At 33.5% G+C, this 23,769-nt stretch overlaps 1 protein-coding gene across 1 annotated transcript; it reads right to left on the bottom strand.

The window, feature by feature from the left end:
- Positions 1–3,754: 3,754 nt before the first annotated feature.
- On the bottom strand, positions 3,755–23,540 carry LOC105366930 (mitogen-activated protein kinase kinase kinase 7). Its single transcript, XM_011505534.1, is given in 3 exon segments — positions 3,755–5,253; positions 5,256–5,350; positions 23,511–23,540. Coding segments are annotated over 2 exon segments (1,575 nt in total). The 5' UTR covers positions 5,332–5,350; positions 23,511–23,540.
- Positions 23,541–23,769: the final 229 nt, after the last annotated feature.

Below are 23,769 nucleotides of genomic sequence, written 5' to 3'. Positions count from 1 at the left end.
ATATTACTTCCACTTGTGACCTTTCATCGCTATCATACAACACCCGTGGTCCCTGAGTTGTCAACGGCATCAATTTCTATCCTTCGAACCGGTCTTGGTAAAACAAGCCGGAACGGCGAATACATTTTGTACAAAATAAATACAATTATTTTTTTCTATGAAGAACTTCAATTCTACTAATAAAATACAATTATACTGGCACATGTACGTAATATCAATGTAATACTAGATTAGTTTTGTCATGAAATTTAGAACCTCACATAGTTGGCTCACACTAAATAATAATTAAATAGTTATACAGAATGTATAAATACAGGAAACGAATTAACATTCATATTAATTAATATAAATAGTAAAGTTAATATTAAACGAATCAAATTAATGAATGACTGAATCGATGAAAATTGAGATTAATATTTATCGAATTTTTTGAAAGTGACGATAATACATGATGAGAAAGAGTAGATATTATAATAAAATTATATAAATTGCAATGTGATCACACATAACGTAATTCGCAATTTAATAATTATTTTAGAGAATTCTAATGAATATATATTGTTCGAACATGCAAAGACGTAAAGGATAATAAAAGTCATGTGATAACTTCTAATAACAAAATAACAAGAATTTGCATAAATTAAAATTTTTTTATAAGATTAAAATATATGAGCCTTATATGAACTTTCTATAATTTACAAATTATTAAAATATATGTAAAAACACGTTTTATGTCATAGGTATTTTTTACTTTAACAAGTTTTAAATATATCAACAACATCGAAATGACTAAAATTTAATTTCTTTTAATCATTTAAAAATTATGTGAATTTATTTCAATGTAACCAATTTATAATCATGAAGAGATATATTTATTATGAAATACATATGTATTTACAGTACTAGTATTAAAAAAAATTTCTAGTAAAAATATTTGAATGTGTAAAAGTTTATGCATTGATGCAAATAAAATTTTAAATAATAAATTGAAATATTTTGTATGCATAAAATAAATAAAAATTGTAAAATAAGAGGAAAAAATATATGAAAATAATACCCAAATATTCATAAATTATACAATATACATATTTTTAGAAAATTTTACATTGTTTATATTTGATATATTAATGTATTCAGTTATAACCATTCCTGCAATAAATTAAAACTTATTAAAGCCATCGAAAAATGATCAATGTTTTTTAAAAAATCAAATTCTTTCAACCCTATCTAATGTAATTGTCTAAAATTAGAGTACCGGGCGAGGAGGGCCAAGTAACTAAGATTAAGTGTGAGCTCCCGATGTTGATAGGAGGATTGCAGGCTAGTGGACAAGATAGTACATGTATTCAATAAAGAGTAGGTTTGTTATTTAGTTTTCTTTTATTTATATAATTGCACTAGTTGATTATAATGAGTTTTATTTTTCTTGATTTGTATGTTTTATTGCCACTGAGCTATCACATACGTCGCATACACAGGAAGAAGTTGATGCCTTGCTGGTCCTCTATATGTGACACACGTGTAGATGAAATAATACACACAGAAGAGCGAGGTCGTAAACCCCCGCGCTTCCTTGTATATGAGCAAGTGGCGTTGCTTGTATTGCTTGTAGTATGTTTTGCAGATAGCTTTACGTATCTGCAGATTGGCCTGTATAGCTTGATATAGTTATGTATTAATTAGGAATGGAACTTTACCTCGTAAGCCTGTACGTTGTGTATAGCTATGTTTTGTCTTGTTCTTTGAATTGCCTCGTGTGGCTCCTTGCAGTTTGATTGTGTATACTGTGCGAACTGATATTCGTAATTCTCAATTCCCCTTTTTACTTGTATTGCACTGTTGCGAGTGTCTGATTTGATTATGTAGCACTTGTGTTAAATAGAATGATCTTGAATAATTAGCTTGGACTTTCTAATTGTTTGACTGCGTTTTAATTGACTCGTTCTTTTTCTGTTAGATAAGATAAGCTAAGTGATTGTGCCGTACCGGTGTTGCCTTTTTTCGACCACGCGATGGTTGGTGAGAATTCCCTCTTTTTTGGTGTCGCCAATCAGAGCTGTCTTGTCGATCATGGCGTCGTCAATGAGATTTGGTCTTATTAGTGTGTCCAATCAGAATTCTTCTTTAGTTTATGGTAATTCTAATCACGGCGCTTTTCGAGTGGTGGGGTCTCCCACCAGTGAGTCTTTCCAAGATGGAGGCTCCAATGAGAGCGGGTCTTGCTCAACTCCCCTCCATGATGGGGGGTCTTGTTGCCGCGCTTTTCCCTCTCCATCCTAGCATTGTCGCATGCATTTCTTGTAATGCGATCGGTCAGTGTTATGAAGGTTAGGTGTAGCATTGTTTTTGAGTGTATCATCTCGCTTGTGTTTTTCAGACTAATTATTATGACTTGTGCACGCCAGATGTTTTATGACTTGTCGTCGATAGATGCTTTATGACGAGGCCGTCACAAATATCTCGTAGCATTAGTTTCATGACTTATTTTGCTGGAGACTTGGACCTTTGTTCTTGCCAGATGTGTTTATGAATTGTATTTTCTTTAGATATTCGAAGTTTTGCTGAATTGTTTAGATTTAGTTAATCCGAGGCGCGTTTGAATGTTATTTCTCAAGTAGTCAAGAGTTCGCTTTTTCAAGAACTCTTATCTCGAATTTTCAAGATGTTTAATGAGCTGGGAGTTTTCTTGCATTCTCGAACAGTAATAAAAATGAAAAATTGTAATATGAAACTTACGAAAGTAATTTATTTAAAATTTAATATTATACATAACGTCATAAATAAATTACATTTTGAATAAAAATAAATACAAGTTTAAATGTTGTAATTATGTGCCAATACAAATTCAGTCTATATATTTAAATATAAACTATATTCATAATACAATTATATATTTAATTTTATCATGAAGGTGTTGTATTCTCGTCAGATGTTACCTGAAGTTTGAGATCATACGTATAATTTTATTTGAAATTCATTCCTTCCATTATAATTATTTTCGAAAACTTTATAATCTTCTAAAAGTTTGTATTTAAACATACAACTTTAAGTTATTTTTTTTTTGTTTATTTTAATTCTACACATTAAAAAAACTTGCATATAAATTATCCTTAAATAAAAACTATAAACATATTTTATACTATTGTGTGAAACGTGTGTACTAGTCATAAGTTATATTCTCGTAAGATGTATATCTTTTATAAGTCTAGACCTATCATCATGAGACAGACTTAAATAGCACTTGGACAATATCTAATTCATAATTTTATATTTATATAATACATACATTTTTATTAAGAGGCATTACTCCTTTTTTGTTATTGAATTATTTGTTTTAATTAACTATATAATTTTTTTTAGTAAAATAAAACCGACCATAAATGTTTATGATATTGTTATTAGATTTCTTATATTAAAATAACAATATGAGGAAATATATGAATCTTATTATCGTAATTAATTATTAAAAAATATTCTTTATTATTCGTTCATAAAATATATTACAATATATATTTAAACACTCATGTTTTTATTAATAAGTAAATCAAAACTCGACATATAGTAAAAATTTAATTACACACATGTTTGGGTAAATCAAAGTTTGTACAAGTAAATTGTGATCATAGAAATTTTATAATATGCCAACGACGTATTTCATATCATACTGTTATCATACTGTTTATTTAATTTATTAGTTTTACTAAAATTTTGTGTAAATCTCGTCTTTTAACGAGTATCCAACCGTCGTTATTTTTTAAAGAGAATGTGGTGGAAAATTTATTACTTTTTGTTGAGTCTGTTTTATTTGTGTTTGGCGTTTAAGATCATGATACAGTTTAATTAATAATTCCTTTTCTTCATTTAATTTATATACTATTTGTTGATGCAATATATTTTTATTATGTAAATTTGTAAATATTTTTTTTTTATGATGACAGAGAATTATAATTTCGTTTTTAATTTTAACATATTCTTGGGCTAAATTATTATGTAATTTAAAAATTTCAGATGATAAATAACATTTATAGTCTGGGAAAGTTGGCCTTAATTCTAAATCAATTAAATTATAAATTTCTTTGATATTTTCATTTTGTGTATTATAAAATACATCCGACTGCAATACTGTGTCATTTAATATAGATGTTTGTATGTCCACAGATGATTTTGAAATATGATCGAGTTCCCAAGCATTGGCATCGCATTTAACATGTAAAGGAACAAGGTTTTGTTTTTGTATCGAGCATTTTAATTTCGATATTTGAGTTTCGGTTATTAAAGGATATAAAGTATTTTTATTTAAAATTGAGTTTGATATAGAGTTTTCAAAATTTAATTGAACTAAGTTTTTGATTTTCTGCACATTTATGTGCAGCGAATCATATAAATCATTATAATCTATAGACATACTTAATTGCGAAATGTTTGTAGTTGTTAAATCCATATTATTATATTTAGATTTATCTACATTGTTTCTTTCGCTAACTAAATAATCTTCAATTGGTTCTAAATGTCCACTAAAAAATTCTAGTAATGTTGTTAAAATTGTAACAACTGAATCCATCGATGGTCTTAATTCTGGTATTTTATTCCAACACGTAACTATGAGATCTTCTATTGGTTGGGGACAATTGTCTAATAGCGGCGGTCTATGTCCTACGTGAACAGCCCACATAATTCTGTAAGCCGAACCACCAATATTATCAAAAGGCTTTTTCCGAGATAATATTTCCCATAAAATAATTCCCCAACTGAACACGTCACATTTTTCAGTATACGTTGAACCTTCAAATACTTCTGGTGCCATCCACGGTGCCGAACCTTTATTGTTTGTCATATAAGTATTTAAATCGCATGCTGTACCAAAATCACAAATTTTTAATATCTGTCCACCAAGTATTAATAAAAGATTAGGAGGTTTTAAATCTCTGTGAATAAGAGGTTTAGGTTTCATATTATGAAGATATGCAACACCTCTAGCACATTGAAGTGCCCAACTTATAGCATGTCCAACTGTATAAACTGATTGTAAATTCGAATGCAACACGTTATATAAAGAACCTCCTTCGGCATATTCCATAACAAGACAAACTGGATTTTTCATGCATGCACCATACAGTTTAACAATATTAGGATGAATAACTCTTGATAACTGATGAATTTCTACTATAAATGCTTTTCTTTCCCCATCTGTATTAATGTGCTTAACAGCTACATGTTGACCATTCCACTTCCCCTTCCATACAACTCCAAAATTTCTTCCGATTTAATTTCTTCATAATCAATTTCTTTAATAAATTGTTTTAGACATTGGTTTTCTATCGTTGTCACCATATCTTTGTATAATTTAACACTGAAAAAATATTTATTTATATTATTGAAATTCAAAGAATTTATAATAATAAATTGAGGTTAATAAAAAATTAGATAATTAATTTATATTTTATTTAGTCACATTAAAATATTATTGAATTTAAATTATATAAATATATTATAATTCATTTATTTTAAGGATTGATAAATCTAAAATAAAATAGGCTGCTATTATTACATATACAATTTTAAAAAATACTCTACCCATATTTAAAAAATATATTATTTTTTAATTTAATATTAGTCTTACAAGCATATTTATTTAAATAAAAATAAATAACGTTGATATTTTAAAATATTGTTCGAGAATGCGAGAACATTTTTTCTTTTTTATCAGTGCAATAAAACATCTGGCAAGTAACATCGTAAAATTTGTATTTGGATTTCAAAACTTCGCTTGCTCAAAATTCTCACACATTAGTGTCATAAAACATCTGGAAAAACAATAGCATAAACACAGGAAAACCTATAGTTTATACATCTGCATTTTCGTTCCGCTCGGCAACTACATCAAGCATTACTGCAAGCGGACTTCGTTCCCCGTTCTGCTGTCAACAAGTTACAATGCTTGTCACCAGATGTGTCAGCGATGCCCCTCCCCCTTTCCGCTGCCTACATGTTGTCGCATGCGGCAGCAGCAACGAGAGATCTGCGCATCATGAGGACCCGGAGACGACTAGGCCCTTCATTAACTCCGAAGCCAAAAGAGGCGCTGCCCTCGCACTATAAGGGAGGAGTCTCTGATTGGACAGAACATAAGGGAAGGGGTTCAAGTAAAGTTCATAGTCAGCAAATATATTTAAGGGGCGCAATTTTCAATACTCATTACTCTTGATACTTTACTCATGATATTTTACTCTTCATAGTTTTTCCTTAGTAGTATTCTCGTGATATTACTCTCTTGAAGTATCTCCCTTTTGATATCTCTTACTTAGTAGTATACTCTTGATCATTCCCTCTTAGTATACTCTTAATATCTCTCTCTTTAGTAATACTCTCTCAGTATAGTATACCCTTGAGACATTTCATATTCAGTTAAGTTTAGTGAAAGTCCATTTAACGCTGTTACGAAAACAGTAGTTACAAGTCCTGGAGGAACAATGACATACATTGTATGTCCGTTAACGCAGTTCAAGAACCGTCGTTACATGTTCAACTGGAGCGACGACTTACACTTCATCGGATTGTCCATTAACACTGTTACTGGAACAGCAGTTACAAGCTCCGGAAGAACTACGACATATATCCGTATGTCCACTAACGCAGTTACTTGTTCTAAGGGAGTTACGACAATCCGCCTATCAGAGTCCGAAGACGAGTCAACGATTAGTCGTTGTAAGTAGTATCTACTAGAATAAATATATATATATATATATATATTGAGATTCAGAGTATTACATCGACAAGTACTAAGGACGAGGAAGCTACTCTTAATACGACAGTGCGGAATAAATTCCAGTACGCGTCATCAAGCTCGCGCCCGCAAAGGGCATCTCACTTCGTAACCCTCACCTTAGTTAAAGTTCGGCAGCTTATGAAATTAAGCAACACACAGCGCAAGTGTCGACGAATCCAGTTTCGCACCACTCAGTGGTATCTTTCAGTCATTACGCTGCATTCATAACCTCAACCACATACGTGCTCGTTGAAACAGCGCTAGTGTTGACGAACGAAACTTCGCGCCATTCGCCATTTGTATTCAACAATCAAGCTGCATAGATTACTATAAAATTGTCTTCGCAACACATTACTTCCATCCAGGAGTTAGTTATACAATTAATAATAGTAATACGAGTCAACCTTGTCATTAATAAATAACAGAATAAATAGCATAAACTTTAGTCATATTTATATTGTATTATTATAATATCCCTTCCACTTGTGACCTTTCATCGCTACCACACAACACCTGTGGTCTCGGAGTTGTCAACGGCATCAAATTGTATCCGTCGAACCGGCCTTGATAAAACAAGTCGGAACGACGAGTTGCATTTTGTACAAATATAAATAGGTTAATATAAAAATATTTATAATTTATAGATAAAATTAGTTTCAACTATGGATCAACTATGAATTAATATAAAATATAATTCAATTAATAATTAATTACACCTATTTATCGTGTAATATTTATTCCCATATTCTTAAATGTTAATTGCTGTTCAATTAAATTTTCTTAAATCTGTATTTTACCATGATTTAGACAATTAAAAATAAAGTCATTTAGAAAGTAAAGAAATTGACAAAATGAAACTATTGAATCATTGATATGTATAGTATAAGTAGAGTAGTGCAGATAATAAATGGAATCATAAAGAATCCTAAAAGCTGAAATGAAAGAAAGATAAAAGAAACTACAACATTAAAGGCGATAAAAAAATATTTTTTAAATGTGTTTTTTTATAAATCTATTAAATTTTGATATAATTTTGTATACATATTGGAATAGTATAATGAAAATTAATAATAAAATAACATTATTCTTATTACTTAGACTGTTCAAAATTCTTTTCAAAGATTTTTCAGGTTTTCAGGTTCATATAGTAGTAGAATAAGTTCTATAGTAGTAGATTGGAATAAATAAAAGTGTATTTTTTCTTAAATACAGGGTAGCATAATGAAACTAAAATTTTTAATTTTAACAATTTTTATTACTTTTTTTTATAATTTATTATAAAAATAATTTTTTCCTTTAGCCAGTAAAACAATAATACTAAATTATATTCGATGCAAATAGAAAAGTATGAAATTAGTGATATAACCATGACCAAGAAATAATTGAAGCTGCAAATCCAGATTTATTTTTAATACAAATTCATTAATATAGAATGAAATTAATCAATAATTAAATTTCACTGAACTCTACATCGTATTAATAGTTAGTTAATACACATTAACTTAGTATTAATAATTAACTTGAAAATAAGAATGTTTAACATAGTTAAGTCATAATATGTACAAAATGCACCTCGTTATTCCGACTTGTTTTATCAAGGCCGGTTCAACGCATACAATTTGATGACGTTGACAACTCAGAGACCAAGGTTGTTGTGTGGTAGCGATGACAGGTCACAAGTCGAAGGGATATTATAATAATACAATATAAATATGACTAAAGTTTATGCTATTTATTCTGTTATTTATTAATGACAAGGTTGACTAGTATTACTATTATTGCTTGTAGAACTAAATTCTTGATTGAAGTGATGTGTTGCGGAGACAACTGTACAATAACCTATGCAGCTTGATTATTGAATACGAATGGCGAATGGCGCGAAGTTTCGTTCGTCGACACTAGCGCCTTTTGAACGAGCAAGTGTGTGGTTGAGGTTACGAATGCGGCTTTATGATTGAAAGATATCGCTAGTGGCGCGAAACTGGATTGCCTACACTTGCGTTGGGTTTTGCGTACTTTCGTAAGCTTCCGAACTTGAACTAAGGTGAGAGTTACGAAGTGAGATGCCCTTTGCGGGCGCGAAACTTGACGACGCGTACTGGAATTTATTCCGCACTGTCGTATTAAGAGTAGCTTCCTCGTCCTTAGTACTAGTAGATACTACTTACAAAGACTAATCGTTGACTCGTCTTCGGACTCTGATAGGCGGATTGTCGTAACTCCCTTGGAACAAGTAACTGCGTTAGTGGACATACGGATATATGTCGGAGTAACAGTGTTAATGGACAATCTGAAGAAGTGTAAGTCATTCCCGAAATAGCGCTAAATAGAATTTCACTAAAAACTTAACTGAGTATGAAATGTCTGATGGGTTTAATATATTGAAAGAGTATTACTAAAAGAGAGATATCAACAATATTAATAAGCAATAGTGTTCGATTTTAAAGGTTTAGTTTATGGCTCAAACTACCAATTCAATAGTTCAGTGGATTAATCTCTCGGCAGGATAACTTCAAAGGAAACAATAATAGACAAGGCTGAAAAATATCGTGTATTTAGTAAAACAATGTTTATTCATGTTAATAATTATAACAATATTGCACTTTGATGTAAAGAGAAATAATTCTATTGAAGTAGTGAGGGTGTATTCTTGTATTCTTGAATTATTGTAGATGCTATGGATATGAGTAAGTATCGTGAAGTTGAAGTAATGCTGATGTAAATGTCAGCTGATGTCGTCAGTCAATCATGCATTTGAGGTAGCATGAGAAGATGGTAGTTGAATCAAATATGTTTGATGTATGCATAACTATACTTGATATGGTGTAAGATGTTTAATGGAATTTATTAAGTAATCAATTGTGTCCATCATCTGTCGACTGCGTCAGGGGATACGAAATTGCCCAGGTTTCTTGTGCTAGATGTGACTAGTTTATTTATTAATTTAAAAAGATGTACCTTGTAAAATGCAGGCAAGGTGCTTTATTACTGTGTGATTAATGTTTCCTTGGATTACTATTAACCTCGTGACTACTTCAGGACATGCACGACCACGTGCTCATCACTCGGTGATTATTTCAGGCATGCACGACCACGTGCTAATCACTTGGTGTTTATTTCAGAGAATGCACGACCAAGTGTCCATCATCTGTCGACTGCGTCAGGGGATACGAAATTGCCCAGGTTTCTTGTGCTAGATGTGACTAGTTTATTTATTAATTTAAAAAGATGTACCTTGTAAAATGCAGGCATGGTGCTGTACTACTGTGTGATTAATGTTTCCTTTGATTACTATTCCATTGGCTTCACTATAATCACTATTTAAAACTGCCGATTTCCTTTTCATATGCACGCGTGTAGTCTTTACTATGATCTAATCTGTTGATTTCTTATACGTATGCACGCGCGTAATTTTAACTATGATGCCGATTATATGGCCACGCGTCGTCTACACAGTACACTATACACTAAGCGGCAGTTACGCTTGAGTGAGCACGAAGTGATATTACAATGAGCATATGAGCCTTTTGAATACGCGCACGAACCGAAGGCTTTGATCGTTCCGTGGCGGCTCTGCTGAAAATACCGACCGTTCCATGGAGGTCCTGCTGAGGGCAGATCGAGACCCGTGTGCCATGGCTGCTACTGGTAGATGATTGAATCGGTTCACTATAGTCGGTCACTGCGGTCGGGTCACGGCAAGATGTTAGCCGCAAGTGCAGTTGAGCGAGGGTGGTACAAGAGATGATTTTCAGCGAGAGGTATCTTCAGCAAAAGAGATCGAGACGCGCCGCGTGCGTCCCTTATATGGGCACGCGGCGGCTTACTTAGCTGGGAACAAGGCATCGTCGTTGTTGCACTAATTCTTGCACGAGGCGTCGAAGGAAAAATCTAGAACCTTCGAGAATGTTCGACGAGAGAAAAGTAGGAGTAATACCATTGGGTGATCTTACAGTATATTATATTTCGGGTCGTAAACTTGCTCGCACTTGCCGAGTTTTGTCTGTAAATATTCGCTCGAGTACCCGTCCCGGTCCGCACGTGCGGGCCAGTCTAGACGCACATGCGGTCAGTCTAGGCACACATGCGGTACGCCGGACAGCGCGTATGACCTTTCTTTTGTTTGAAATTCATGGGACTGCATCAATCCCGAACAAATAGGTATCAAAAAACTGAGAGACACTTCGAAAAGAGTAATATCACGAAAATATTACTAACTGAAAACTATCAAGAGTAAATATCAAGACAGTTAAATATCACGAATGATATGGATTAATAGAGTTAAGTACCAAGAGTAAATGAGTATTGAAAATTGCGCCCCTTAAATACATTTGCTGACCATGAATTTTACTTGAACCCCTTCCCTTATTTTCTCTCCAATCAGAGACTCCTCCCTTATAGTACGAGGGCAGCGCCTCTTTTGGTTTCGGAGTTAATTAAGGGTCTAGTCGTCTCTGCAAAATGCAGATGTCAAAACTATAGGTTTTCCCGTGTTTATGGTATTGTTTTTCCAGATGTTTTATGACACTAATGCGTGAGAAATTTTGAGCAAGCGAAGTTTGAAATCCAAATACAAATTTTACGATGTTACTTGCCAGATGTTCTATTGCACTGACAAAAAAAGGAAAAATGTTCTCGCATTCTCGAACATTCCGCCCGCCATCAGCACTTCTAGTGATGATTATTCTTTATTTTCCGAGATTGGGAGAACTGCTAGCTTGTGTATGGGCCATTTGACAATCGTTGTTGGTGTTTTTACAGTGACTACTCTGGTTAAGCCGTCCTTGCCCGGGTGGATATTTATTACCCTTGCCAGAGGCCAGTTACATGGTGAAAATCGGTTGTCGGTTTTGAGTACTAGTGAACCAACCTTTTTGTTGTTTTGTGGATGGTACCATTTAGATATTGATTGCTGTCGTTGTAAATAATGAGATGACCAGTGTGACCAGAATTGCTGGACACGTTGTTGAATAAATTGTCAACGGCGCAATCCTGATATTGACAACCCGTCTAAAGATGGTTCAGGTATTGTAGTAAGTGGACATCCGATTAGAAAATGACCTGGAGTTAAGGCAGCGGAATCATCTGGATCGTCACTCACGGGCTCTAGTGGTCTTCAGTTTAAAATTGCCTCAATTTGAGTCAAGAGAGTCATAAGTTCCCCAAATGTAAGTAGCGTTTCTCCAATTGTGCGCCGTAAATGAAATTTTGTAGACTTCACTACTGCTTCCCATTTTCCTCCCATGTGAGACGCAGCTAGTGGATTAAAATTTCATCGAACATTGTTTTGTGAGGTTAGCGCTGCAATTTTATGATGCTCTTATGATCTCCGTGAGAATAACCTTTTCATTTCCTTGTTTGCTCCTGCAAACGTGGTGCCACAATCTGGATTCAACGTGTATGGGATGCCTCTGCGAGAAGAGAATCTTCGATAGGCGGCTATGAATCCATCTGTTGAATAGTCGCTGACCACTTCAAGGTGTACAGCAGATGTGGCGAAACATACAAAAACACATCCATGCCTTTTGGGTCTTTGCGCCTCTGCCCTTCCATGTTTTTAGGGTTATAGGACCAGCATAATCGACACCCGTATACGCAAATGGTCTTGATGGTGTTACTCGTGACAGCGGTAATTGTCCCATCATCTGTTGAGCACAGATTCCTCTCTGTCGTGCAAATATGGCGCATCGCAGCATGTGAGATTTTACTGCTTGTCGGCCTCCATGAATCCAATACTGCTGTCGTGTATGCACTAGGGTGAATTGGGTGCCTCCATGCAGTGTCCTTTGATGAGCCTGGGCTATTACAAGATCCGTAAATCGTGATTGGCGTGGCAAAATTGCAGGGTGTTTTTGTTCGTATGCCAGAGAAGAATTCATTAGCCGTCCTCCCAATCGGATGACTCGTTGCGAATCGATATAAGCTGTTAAGCGATGGAATGCGTGTCCATTTTGCAGTTTATGTTTTGACTCAAACATCTTGATTTCATGGGAAAAATAAACAGCCTGTGTTGCCTTTATCCAGAAAATTCGTGCATTTTCTACCTCCTGTGAATTTATAGGCATGTCTGGGGAAGGCTCACGCCTTTTCCTTAAACGTTCAATGAATCCAATACATGCAGCTGTGATTCTCAATATTTGATGTAGTTTTGGATACTTATAAATTACATTCCAGTAATAGTCAATGGGTTTTATGGTAACTGCAAGAAAATTCCCAGGGCGTGCTTTTTGTTCACACGCTTCGTCATTCTGTGTTGGCTGCTTAGGCCACGGTTCGGGTGACTCCATCCATGGTGGTGGATCGTCCCATTTGATAGTGTGTAGCCATAATTCATGCAGCATCATTTTACTCTTATTACCACGGTTGAGACGAAACCTAGTGGATCAAAGATTTTAGCGATATTTGACAGGATTAATCGCTTTGTAACCTGGTTGGTGTCCATGAACACTAGTGTTGTAAATGTGAGATTATCATGTTGTGGATTCCATTGTAATCCGAGAATATTGGTTATGCAGTTATCGAATATAATAGTTTCTGGCTCCTGAATGCATTTCGTCGCTGATGTTATATCCGGACGTAGTTGGACTTGAGCCGTTGAATATCACACGCAATTTGTTGGTGGAGCTGTCTGGTTTTAATACTCCATGATGGGGTAGGTAATAGTGAGGTTTGTCGTGGAAAACTGGGGAAACTCTGACTATGTGTTTAAGGTCGATATTCGTCTTGATGAATTCATGGTAGGATTGGCGATAAGCTTCGTTCTTTTGAAGCGTCTCATCAGGCTTTGTAGGCATCGATGTGCTATGTTGTAAGAGTTACCGAGGAGTTCAATTGACTTCTTCATTGGAAGTTGAACCATGTACGTCCCTAATAATTCTCGCGAGTGAGTTTCAATGAAATGAATCTCGCACCATTGTTCATCAGGGTTAAGGAGATGATCGATGCTCCTCGGAACCTCTTCTTGCACCCAAAATCTTGTTAATAATTCTTGCAAGATTTCTTCCACTTCGACAACTGATGTGTGGAATGATACTGTGCTCATGTTCTTAATTTTATTGACTGGACCAAGTACCAACCATCCAAATATGGACAATTGTGCTATTGGCATGGACGGTGCTGCCTTGATTATGTTGGGCAAGATTATCTGTCCGTATGCATCTGCTCCAATGACTATATCTACAGGTCTGGGTGTAAGATAGTCCGGGTCTGCATATTTCAGATTTTTTAGATGATGACATTCTTGGTTTAATGTTTTAAATGATGGGAGCATCGTTGTCAATGATTGAAGTATATGTGCAAACACTGTAACTGACGAATTGGAATGAAGTGATTGAAGATGATACAGCACCTATAGTCTGAGTTGCGATGAGTCCTCCAATCCCATGAATGGTAACGACAGCCTATGTCGTGGTAAATTGAGTTTCCTCGTCAGAGCTTCCGTGGCAAACGTAACTTCTGAGCCATTATCAATCAGGAGGCGTGCTTCTATCGTAGCTGATGATGAGCTATTGGGCTGTGGGTTGATATCCTCGTGTAGTAAAGTATGGTGTCGTTGTTTACACCTTTTGCACTTGTTGCCGCCATATCAACGAGACCCTGGATGATTATGTAGGCAGTTGAGACATAAGTTCCTTTTGTTGACGAAGGCCTTTCTTTCTGTAAGTGATAACTGGATGAATTTTTTGCACAACATCAATAAGTGCTCACCTTGACAATTACTACATATCGTGGTTCGTGCTGAGATCTTGGCGAATTTAGGGTTTTCAGTCCGAATGGTAGACTGATAAGCTCTTACTGTGTTTTTCTTGATGGGTTTTTTCTTCTGTGACTGATTAACAGGAGGTGATGGTCTGCTGTATTGTAACGTTCGTATTCTATCGTTTAAAAATGTGTTGAGCTGCTCATTGATGGGATACTTGCTTGTATTACTTATATAACTTTCCCATAGATCCTTTGTATTTTGAGAAAATCTCTGGACGATGTTATGCATCATTATACAGTCCCATGGGTCTGACTCCAGTTGAAGGTGTCGCATTTTCTTTAACAAATCATTGCCGAAACAGCGAGAATTTTCTATGTCTTCTGCATTATCCTTTAGTGGTGGCCGGATGGCGGTGAACTTATTTATTTGAGATTGTATTAGATGACAATGGTCTTCATACTTTTCTCGTAAGGCTTGCCATGACAGTTGTAATGCATTGCTATCTAATCGATTACTTAATATGGTCTTGGCAGCCTCACCTGAGAATATTGAGATGGGAGTATCGGGAAAGCAATGCATATCTATGTCAGACCTAATTCCAGGTGGCCAGTCATACTGTGATTTTTCGCATTGTGAGGATCCTTGTGTTCCCATTAGATTATCTATTAAACGATTTACCATGCAAAGTACATCTATGTAAAGATTAAATTCATCTAGTTGGGTATTTGCTGTGAAATATTCATGCCAATCCAGAGCAGTTGACCATGTTGATTCTATCAATAATTGTTCCTGTGTAAAGGCTCTGTGTAAATCGTCTAAAATTTCCTTTACACTCACTTCTACAAATACAGTTGTATTGGACGATGGTGAAAGAATCCGTTCCTCTAATCGCCTCATTGAATCTATTCGAATGTGTTGAGCCTTGATTTTTTCATTAAGGACTGCTAGTTGTTTGACCTTCATGCTGAGAGTTACACGAGATTCTTTCTCTTGTGTGATAGGAACGTTAACACTAGCTTTAATGTTACCTTTGCTTGGTGTGGCATTTCCTGAAATAATGTGGAGTTAAAAAAATAAACCAGGGTTTACGAGTACTTACGTGTGATGAAGAATTCACAAGTATTCCTTTAATGTTTTTGTAATTATAAGTCTTCCTTATAGCAGTCTGCTTTATATATCTTGTTGTATAGATGCTGATATTACTGTATTGACTTCCACTTATTAGGCTCAGAAAATTGTTATCTTATGAGCCGTTTCTCTGGCTATCCGGCTCGAAGGACCAAAAAATGTACAAAATGCACCTCGTCGTTCCGACTTGTTTTATCAAGGCCGGCTCAACGGATACAATTTGATGCCGTTGACAACTCAGAGACCACGGTTGTTGTGTGGTAGCGATGACAGGTCACAAGTCGAAGGGAAATTATAATAATAAAATAAAGATATGGCTGAAGTATATGCTTTTTATTCTGTTATTTATTAATGACAAGGTTGACTAGTATTACCATTATTATTTGCAGAACTAAATTCTTGATTGAAGTGATGTGTTGCGAAGACAACTGTACAATAATCTATGCAGCTTGATTATTGAATACGAATGGCGAATGGCGCGAAGTTTCGTTCGTCGACACTAGCGCCTTTTGAACGAGCACGTGTGTGGTTGAGGTTATGAATGCAGCGTAATGACTGAAAGATACCGCTGAGTGGTGCGAAACTGGATTCGTCGACACTTGCGCTGTGTGTTGCTTAATTTCATAAGCTTCCGAACTTTAACTAAGGTGAGGGTTACGAAGTGAGATGCCCTTTGCGGGCGCGAGCTTGATGACGCGTACTGGAATTTATTCCGCACTGTCGTATTAAGAGTAGCTTCCTCGTCCTTAGTACTTGTCGATGTAATACTCTGAATCTCAATATATATATATATATATATATATTTATTCTAGTAGATACTACTTACAAAGACTAATCGTTGACTCGTCTTCGGACTCTGATAGGCGGATTATCGTAACTCCCTTGGAACAAGTAACTGCGTTAGTGGACATACGGGTATATGTCGTAGTTCTTCCGGGGCAGTAACTACTGTTCCAGTAACAGTGTTAATGGACAATCCGAAGAAGTGTAAGTCGTTCCCGAAATAGCGCTAAATAGACTTTCACTAAAAACTTAACTGAGTATGAAATGGCTCAAGGGTTTAATATATTGAAATAGTATTACTAAAAGAGAGATATCAAAAATACTAATAAGCAATAGATATCAACTAGAATAATATAGATATCAACTAGCAATAGATACTAACTGAAAACTATCAAGAGTAAATATCAAGACAGTTAAATATCACGAGTGATAAGGATTAAGAGAGTTAAGTATCGAGACTGTTAAGTATCACGAGTTAAGTACCAAGAGTAAATGAGTATTGAAAATTGTGCCCCTTAAATACATTGGCTTCGGAGTTAATTAAGGGCCTAGTCGTCTCTAGGTCTTCATGATGAGCAGATCTCTCATTGCTGCTGCCGCATGCGACAACATGTATGCAGCGGCAAGGGGGGTTCGCTGACACATCTGGTGACAGCATTGCAGCTTGTTGACAGCGGGAAGGGGAAGGAAGGTCCGCTTGCAGTAATGCTTGATGTAGTTGCCAAGCGGAACGAAAATGCAGATGTCAAAACTATAGGTTTTCCCGTGTTTATGGTATTGTTTTTCCAGATGTTTTATGACACTAATGCGTGAGAAATTTTGAGCAAGCGAAGTTTGAAATCCAAATGTAAATTTGACGATGTTACTTGCCAGATGTTTTATTGCACTGACAAGAAAAGGAAAAATCTTCTCGCATGCTCGAACATAATAATATAATGAAATAAATTGTATGATTTTATTTATAACAATAATAATAATGATAATAATATTACAATTAACATTAACTTTTGAGCAATAGCTAATAATTTATCAAATATATTTACATTTATTCTATTCACACCATTAATTGAAAAATATATATTCAATTTAATATTATTAACGAATATTAGTTAAGCCGAATTACGAATTAAGTTAAAAAATTTTCAAGACAAATGGTACAGATTTTGTAAATGATATTCTAGTATAATAATGAAATATTATGTAAGCTTAAAAATAAAGTATATTTAAATTTTAAACTTGAAAAGTTTGTATTATTCAATACTGTTCGAGATTGCGAGACCTTTTTTAATGCAATAAAACATCTGGCAAAACAACATAATTAAATTGTCGTTAGTCTTCAGTAAAATTCCTGCTTCTTTGTATCAAGCCTGAAAGTCATTAAACTTATTGCAATCGATCATAAGCTTAAAGAAAACCTTCTCATTGACGCCGGAGACACGGAAAGGTCAGTAGATATGGAAAACTCCGAAAATTAGTCATGCTATTTACTTCGCATTGCCAATGCGTTCATTGTTTAATGCGTTAATGACCTAACTGTTTACTAGCACGACCGAGTCGAATCTGCTTGTACTAGAACAATGGAAGTGCCAGATGTACCAAAAACTCTTGACCATAAAAGCATTTCTTGCCTTCACTACAACCCAACACCCCAGCACGTGCGACATCGGACAATCAGCGTACATGTGCATTCGGCATCTTAAGACAATGCTTGCATTGTTCACACTACGCCAAATCTTGCCAATCGCACTAGCCAATCGACAGCGCTCACAGAGGACCTTCCATATCGATAAGTCCCAGAGAACGGAGAGACGACCAATAGTAAACGCCCTCCCCCTTTCTGACACCTTCCCGATTTAGCATCTTCAAGACTAAATCCGGAAGGAAGTGTAAATGAAGGCGTGCATGATCAATCATGCTACCCAAAGTCGCGCTCTGATTTGGACACAAGAAAGAAGAAGGGGTCCCTATTGAATCGGGTCAGTAATTTATTTAAGACGGGCAATTGAAATGTATCGCCACTTATTCTCATGAAAAGTCACAACCTATTCTCAAGAAGGAAGAACAGAGAAAAGTCGAGCAGCTGAGTCTTGTAAAATATCTTTCTACATCTGTGATTCAATATCCAGTTATATTTAGTCTCATCAAGTACATATAGCACAAGGACTGAAATTCTCGTCATCTCAGTAAAACGAGACAAAGGAAAGTACAAGTGCAAGCAGTTCGTGCATGGTAGCTTCCCATCAAGCCTCTGAGGAGAAACTGAAAATATCACACTACACTCCCAAGTAAATCCTTACCCGTAGTGTTGATTTTTAATTTCACGACTTACTCAGTTACGCACCGCAAGCTGTCCGAGTCCAGAAGCTTCCCAAGACCAGCAATTAACGTCATTCAGTGGCAGGCATTCCTCTAATCTCTATCTTAGGCACGTGCTCACTCATACGGTCCACTATTCAGAGGCAACGGCAACACGTGTCAACATCACGTCGCAGACAAGAACTGTAGCGTTCGTTCAGAAGACAACAAACGGTGATAACCTCTCAAGTGGCAATATTCAATAAGTGTCAATAACCTATCTCTTTTCACAGTAAATCACTATTTCACCCGTTACGTCCAGGGAATAAGGAATCTATCCAATAGAAATATATCGCAACGCCACATTCATTATTGAGAGTAATAAAGGTTCATTTATAATCTCCTCAATAATAATCCTTAAATTGGAAAGTAGATGGAATAAACAGCAATAAGAAATGCATGTGTTAATTATTGAATCAGTGCATAAACCCCTCCACTTGTCCACGCATTCTCCCTCACAACATCTAGTGGTTTTCTTAGTTAATTCTAAACAAATATCACTAGATGAAACTTCCAAATAAAAATGGCGTCCATATTAAAAAGAAAAATTATTCTAATAAAATCATTTCTATTAAGTTTACACTAAAATACAGACGATCAATATTAGTTCATCAATGTTGCTACACCCGTATTCCATAAATTACAATAGATAAATTCTTAATTTCCTTGTCACATGTAGCCAATTTATACCTACTGATGACATTGAATAATATACCATAAACAATCTGTTTCAGTCGCTCTATCTTTTAAGTTTAATGTATGCATTTATAAGATATATACTAATTATGTATGCATCTGATTTTTCACTTGTTTCTAAATCACAATAAAGTATCTAGATTACCTGTTGTGATACTGACATTTATTATGCTCTTTTCTATAGTGTAAATTAATTCATATGGATTATAGTAATTATATTTTAATAAATAAATTATAATTTTTCTGAATTTATTTAATTTAATATTATAAATTATATAAATTTAGTATATGCTCAGAAAATAGAATAAATACTAAAGCGTTGATTATTTATTTATGTCCAATTATTTCTCGGAGTTTATCATGTTATTTCCTTTATTTTTTGGATTTCAAATTTTATTACTGTGTTGAAATATTAAAAATTTTGAGTTACTCTTAAATATCTTTAGTTCTCAATCTTTTAATAAGTCTTTTAATTATGTTTGTTGACTGTCTTACTACAATAACAATTAAGTCTACAACGTTATTATATAGTTATCATATAATGCATTCCTTAAGTTAATGCATAGTTCATTTGTTTAATGTTATATGGTATTCAAAATTGTAATTATACTCCCAAGTAATTAGAAATTTTGAAAACTAGCGTTAAGAGTTCCGAAAAATGCAATCCCTTGGGTATTTAAAGAAAAAACTCATAAACACATCTAGCGAGAACATGCTATCAAATGTCTATCGAAAACACGTCATAAACAAATTCAATGAAAACACTCCATAAAGTATCAATCGAAAACAGGCCTTAAAGCATCTGGCGTAAACAAGTCATAAAGATAGTCGGATGACACATGCCAGATGCCTCACTCACAACCACGCTACACCTAACCCTCGCAACACTGACCGTGCACAATGCGCATGATCGTGAGATTTACATGCAACGCTTCCTCTAATCGCATGAGTTCAAATGTTTACAAAACATACATTGTAAACATGGTTTTCTATTTTTGCGCAATGCGCATGAGATTTACATGCGACGCTACTATGATGGAGGGAAGAGCGCGGCATCAAGTCCCCTATTATGGAGGGGATTCGAGTAAGAACCGATCTCATTGGAGTCTCCATTATGAAAAGACGTACCGGTGGGAGACCCCACCACTTAAGAAGCACTTTGACTGAATATACCATAAACTAAAGCAGACTTCTGATTGGACACACTAAGAACGAGAGATCTTGTCGACGCCATAAACTACAAGAAAGCTCTCATTAGAGACGCCAAAAAGGAGGGAATTCTCGCCGACCACCGCGTAACCGAGAGAAGCTCTTAAAAAGACGACGCCGGCAAGGCCCAATCACTTATCTTATCGAAAAAGAACAAGTTAAGTAAAACGCACTCAAGCAATCAGAAAATCCAAGTACATATAATAACGCTAAAAGTATTCTATTTACTATAAGTGCGAGAAAAAAGGAAAAAGGAACTAAGAAAGAACAGTTCGCACAGAATACATAATTATAACCTACAAGGAGCCGCTCGAGGCAAATTCAGCAAACAATACAACGCATAGCCAAAGCACAATGTGCAGAATTAAGAGGTAAAGTTCCATTCCTAATTAATACATAACTATATCAAGCTATATGCACCAATCTGCAGATACGTAAAGCTATCTGCAAAACATACTACAAGCAATTCAAGCAACGCCACGTGCCATTATACAGGGAAGCACGGGGGTTTACGACCTTGTTCTTCTGCGTGCATTATTCGACCATCACGTGCATTATATATAGCGGACATCAACTTCTTCCTGTACATGCAACGCACATTACCGCTCTGTGGCAATAGTAATACAACTCAAGAAACGAAAGCATTCGAACATCAACTAAAAATCATTATAATACAACTAATGTAATTATCGTAATAAACTACAACAAATAACGAAACTATTTATTATTGAATACATTCACTATCTTGTCCACTAGCCTGAAATCCTCCTACCAACCATCTTGGAGTTCACACCTAACTTTAAATATTTGGCCCTCCTTGCCCGGTACTCTATTTTTAGACATATGGGTATTACTAATTCCATGATGATTGAATAAGTGCTTTCTGATTTAGCATTACAATATAGTGAGTAGTTACTTTCTAAATTTGTACACAAGTACACATCTTAGCATTTCACGTATAAGTTTTGAATAGAATTTTCATTACGAGGTTATACAGATCAAATTAAGTTCTTGTAAATGAGTAATTTTTTGCTACCATTACAATTATCCTTTCACAATTTGAAATTTGCTTACAATTAATCTTTTTATTAATTTACTTGTTAGTTAACGCATATATTATATTTCAATACATTATAGTTATTCTGGTTATGCATCTTTACTCACTGCGAGTTGCATTATACTTGGCATATTCATTATACTTCCTCTAATCGTTTCACTTATTATCAAATGCTGTATATTCATTAGTAATGATCTACTACTGTTAAATATCAAGTACTTTAATGAATAATATACGTCATAATTATTTATAACTCTTCTGATATAGTATCTGTACAAATAATCATTTATGAATTATCTTGCTATTCAACTTTTAAAGGAATTTTAACATCTTTTCAGCTAAAAAGTAATTTGTAAAGTAATTCTTTACTAATTTTTTTAACTAGTCCTATTTTTACAATTATATGATCTATGGACACTATGGTCTTTTGTTAATTACTTTACATACAATATATATATATATATATATATACACAATATTATTTTTGTTTTACTTTTTAAATATTTTTTTATGCATAATATTTGCATTATGTATATAATTTTGTCACTTATGATAGTATTGGATATATATAAATAAAAAATATTTATAAAATAAAAAATTAAAAATAAAAGAATATATTTAAATAAAATTAATTAAATCACTACACAATACATAAATAATTGAATAAATATCATTTGTACATATTCAGATAATTTTACAAAGTGTAATAGAATTTTTTGTAATATTTTAAATAATTTATCTGGAATGTAGCCAAATTCTATTTATAATTCTGTTTATAATTAATAAAAATTTTTTTTCAATTTATTAAAACATTCTTTTTACATATTGACTAACATTGAGTTACTGTTTAAATACTTATCATTCAGCAAATTGAAATGCTAAATGTTAACAAAACAGTTCGTTTATCATATATAAGTGAATTACTTTTTAAAAATAATATTTGTTTTCATCAATAATTTGATGTTTAAAAATTATACATTCTTATGAATTTGAACTATTTATATATTATTTATCAATGAAAATCTACTTAAATTTAATTTCAGACAAAATATCTATAAAATATTAGTTTATGATTTAAATATTAAATAACTTTTCACATTTATCAAAAATAATTAGAATTTTTATTTATGATTTATACTAAACAACGATGAAATAAACTAAACAATAAGGTTAAAATAAATTTCTTCTACTTAAATAAATTTTATAAAGTTTTTGTAATATATTTACTTACAATTTTGTCATTAAATAACAGCAAATATTTTCATTTTTAAATCATTGTTTTCAAAAATATCTATTAATTGATAATTAAGTTCAAATAAAGATTGATATGTACAGCAAATTTGAATAACTAAAAATAAAATTTTATTAGTATGACAAAATATATCATTTTAATATTAAATTTAATTTTAGCTAAGAAAGAGTTTATTTGAAAAAATTTGCTATTATAATTATTCTATTATAATGTTATTATTTTTTAAATTATATAATGCAAATTTGACTAAACTTTAAATATTAAAAAAAAATTTGTTATATAATATATTGTATTAAACTATTTGGAAATGATTTTTTATTACTTCTGTATTCAGAATTATACTACCCTTTCTATATGTTCTCTTTTATGATATAATTTTTAATGTCGTTCTTCATTAGCATATTATTTTATGTAATTATAAATTTTATTTTAAAGGTCAATAATATTACGTAAACTTGCTTATTAGTACAAAACTTGATTTTCACTTTTTTTTATTAAATTTACTTATTAATTTATAATTTGCAACTCATTACATACCGATTAATGAATAAAAAATAATTACCTATCCAATTTAATTTTTGAATAATCAGAAGAAAACAATATTACAATTTTCCGTATATTACATTATCTTTAATCAATGAAAAATAATTAGCACTTTAAAGAACATAGATTTCGCACCTATTTGAGATTTACGTAATAGAGGCCTAAATTATGGGTTCTTTCAAATGCGGGCAATTTCAATGTAAAGTTCTACAATTTTAAACAACTATAAGTAACAACAAAACATTTTCTGAAACATAATTATAAAATATTTTTATGGG

Source organism: Ceratosolen solmsi, unplaced genomic scaffold (genome assembly GCF_000503995.2).
Source record: "Ceratosolen solmsi marchali unplaced genomic scaffold, CerSol_1.0 scaffold54, whole genome shotgun sequence".
Lineage (NCBI taxonomy): Eukaryota > Metazoa > Arthropoda > Insecta > Hymenoptera > Agaonidae > Ceratosolen > Ceratosolen solmsi.
The sequence above is the reverse complement of the archived record's forward strand: the minus strand, read 5'-3'. Positions and strand labels throughout refer to the sequence as shown.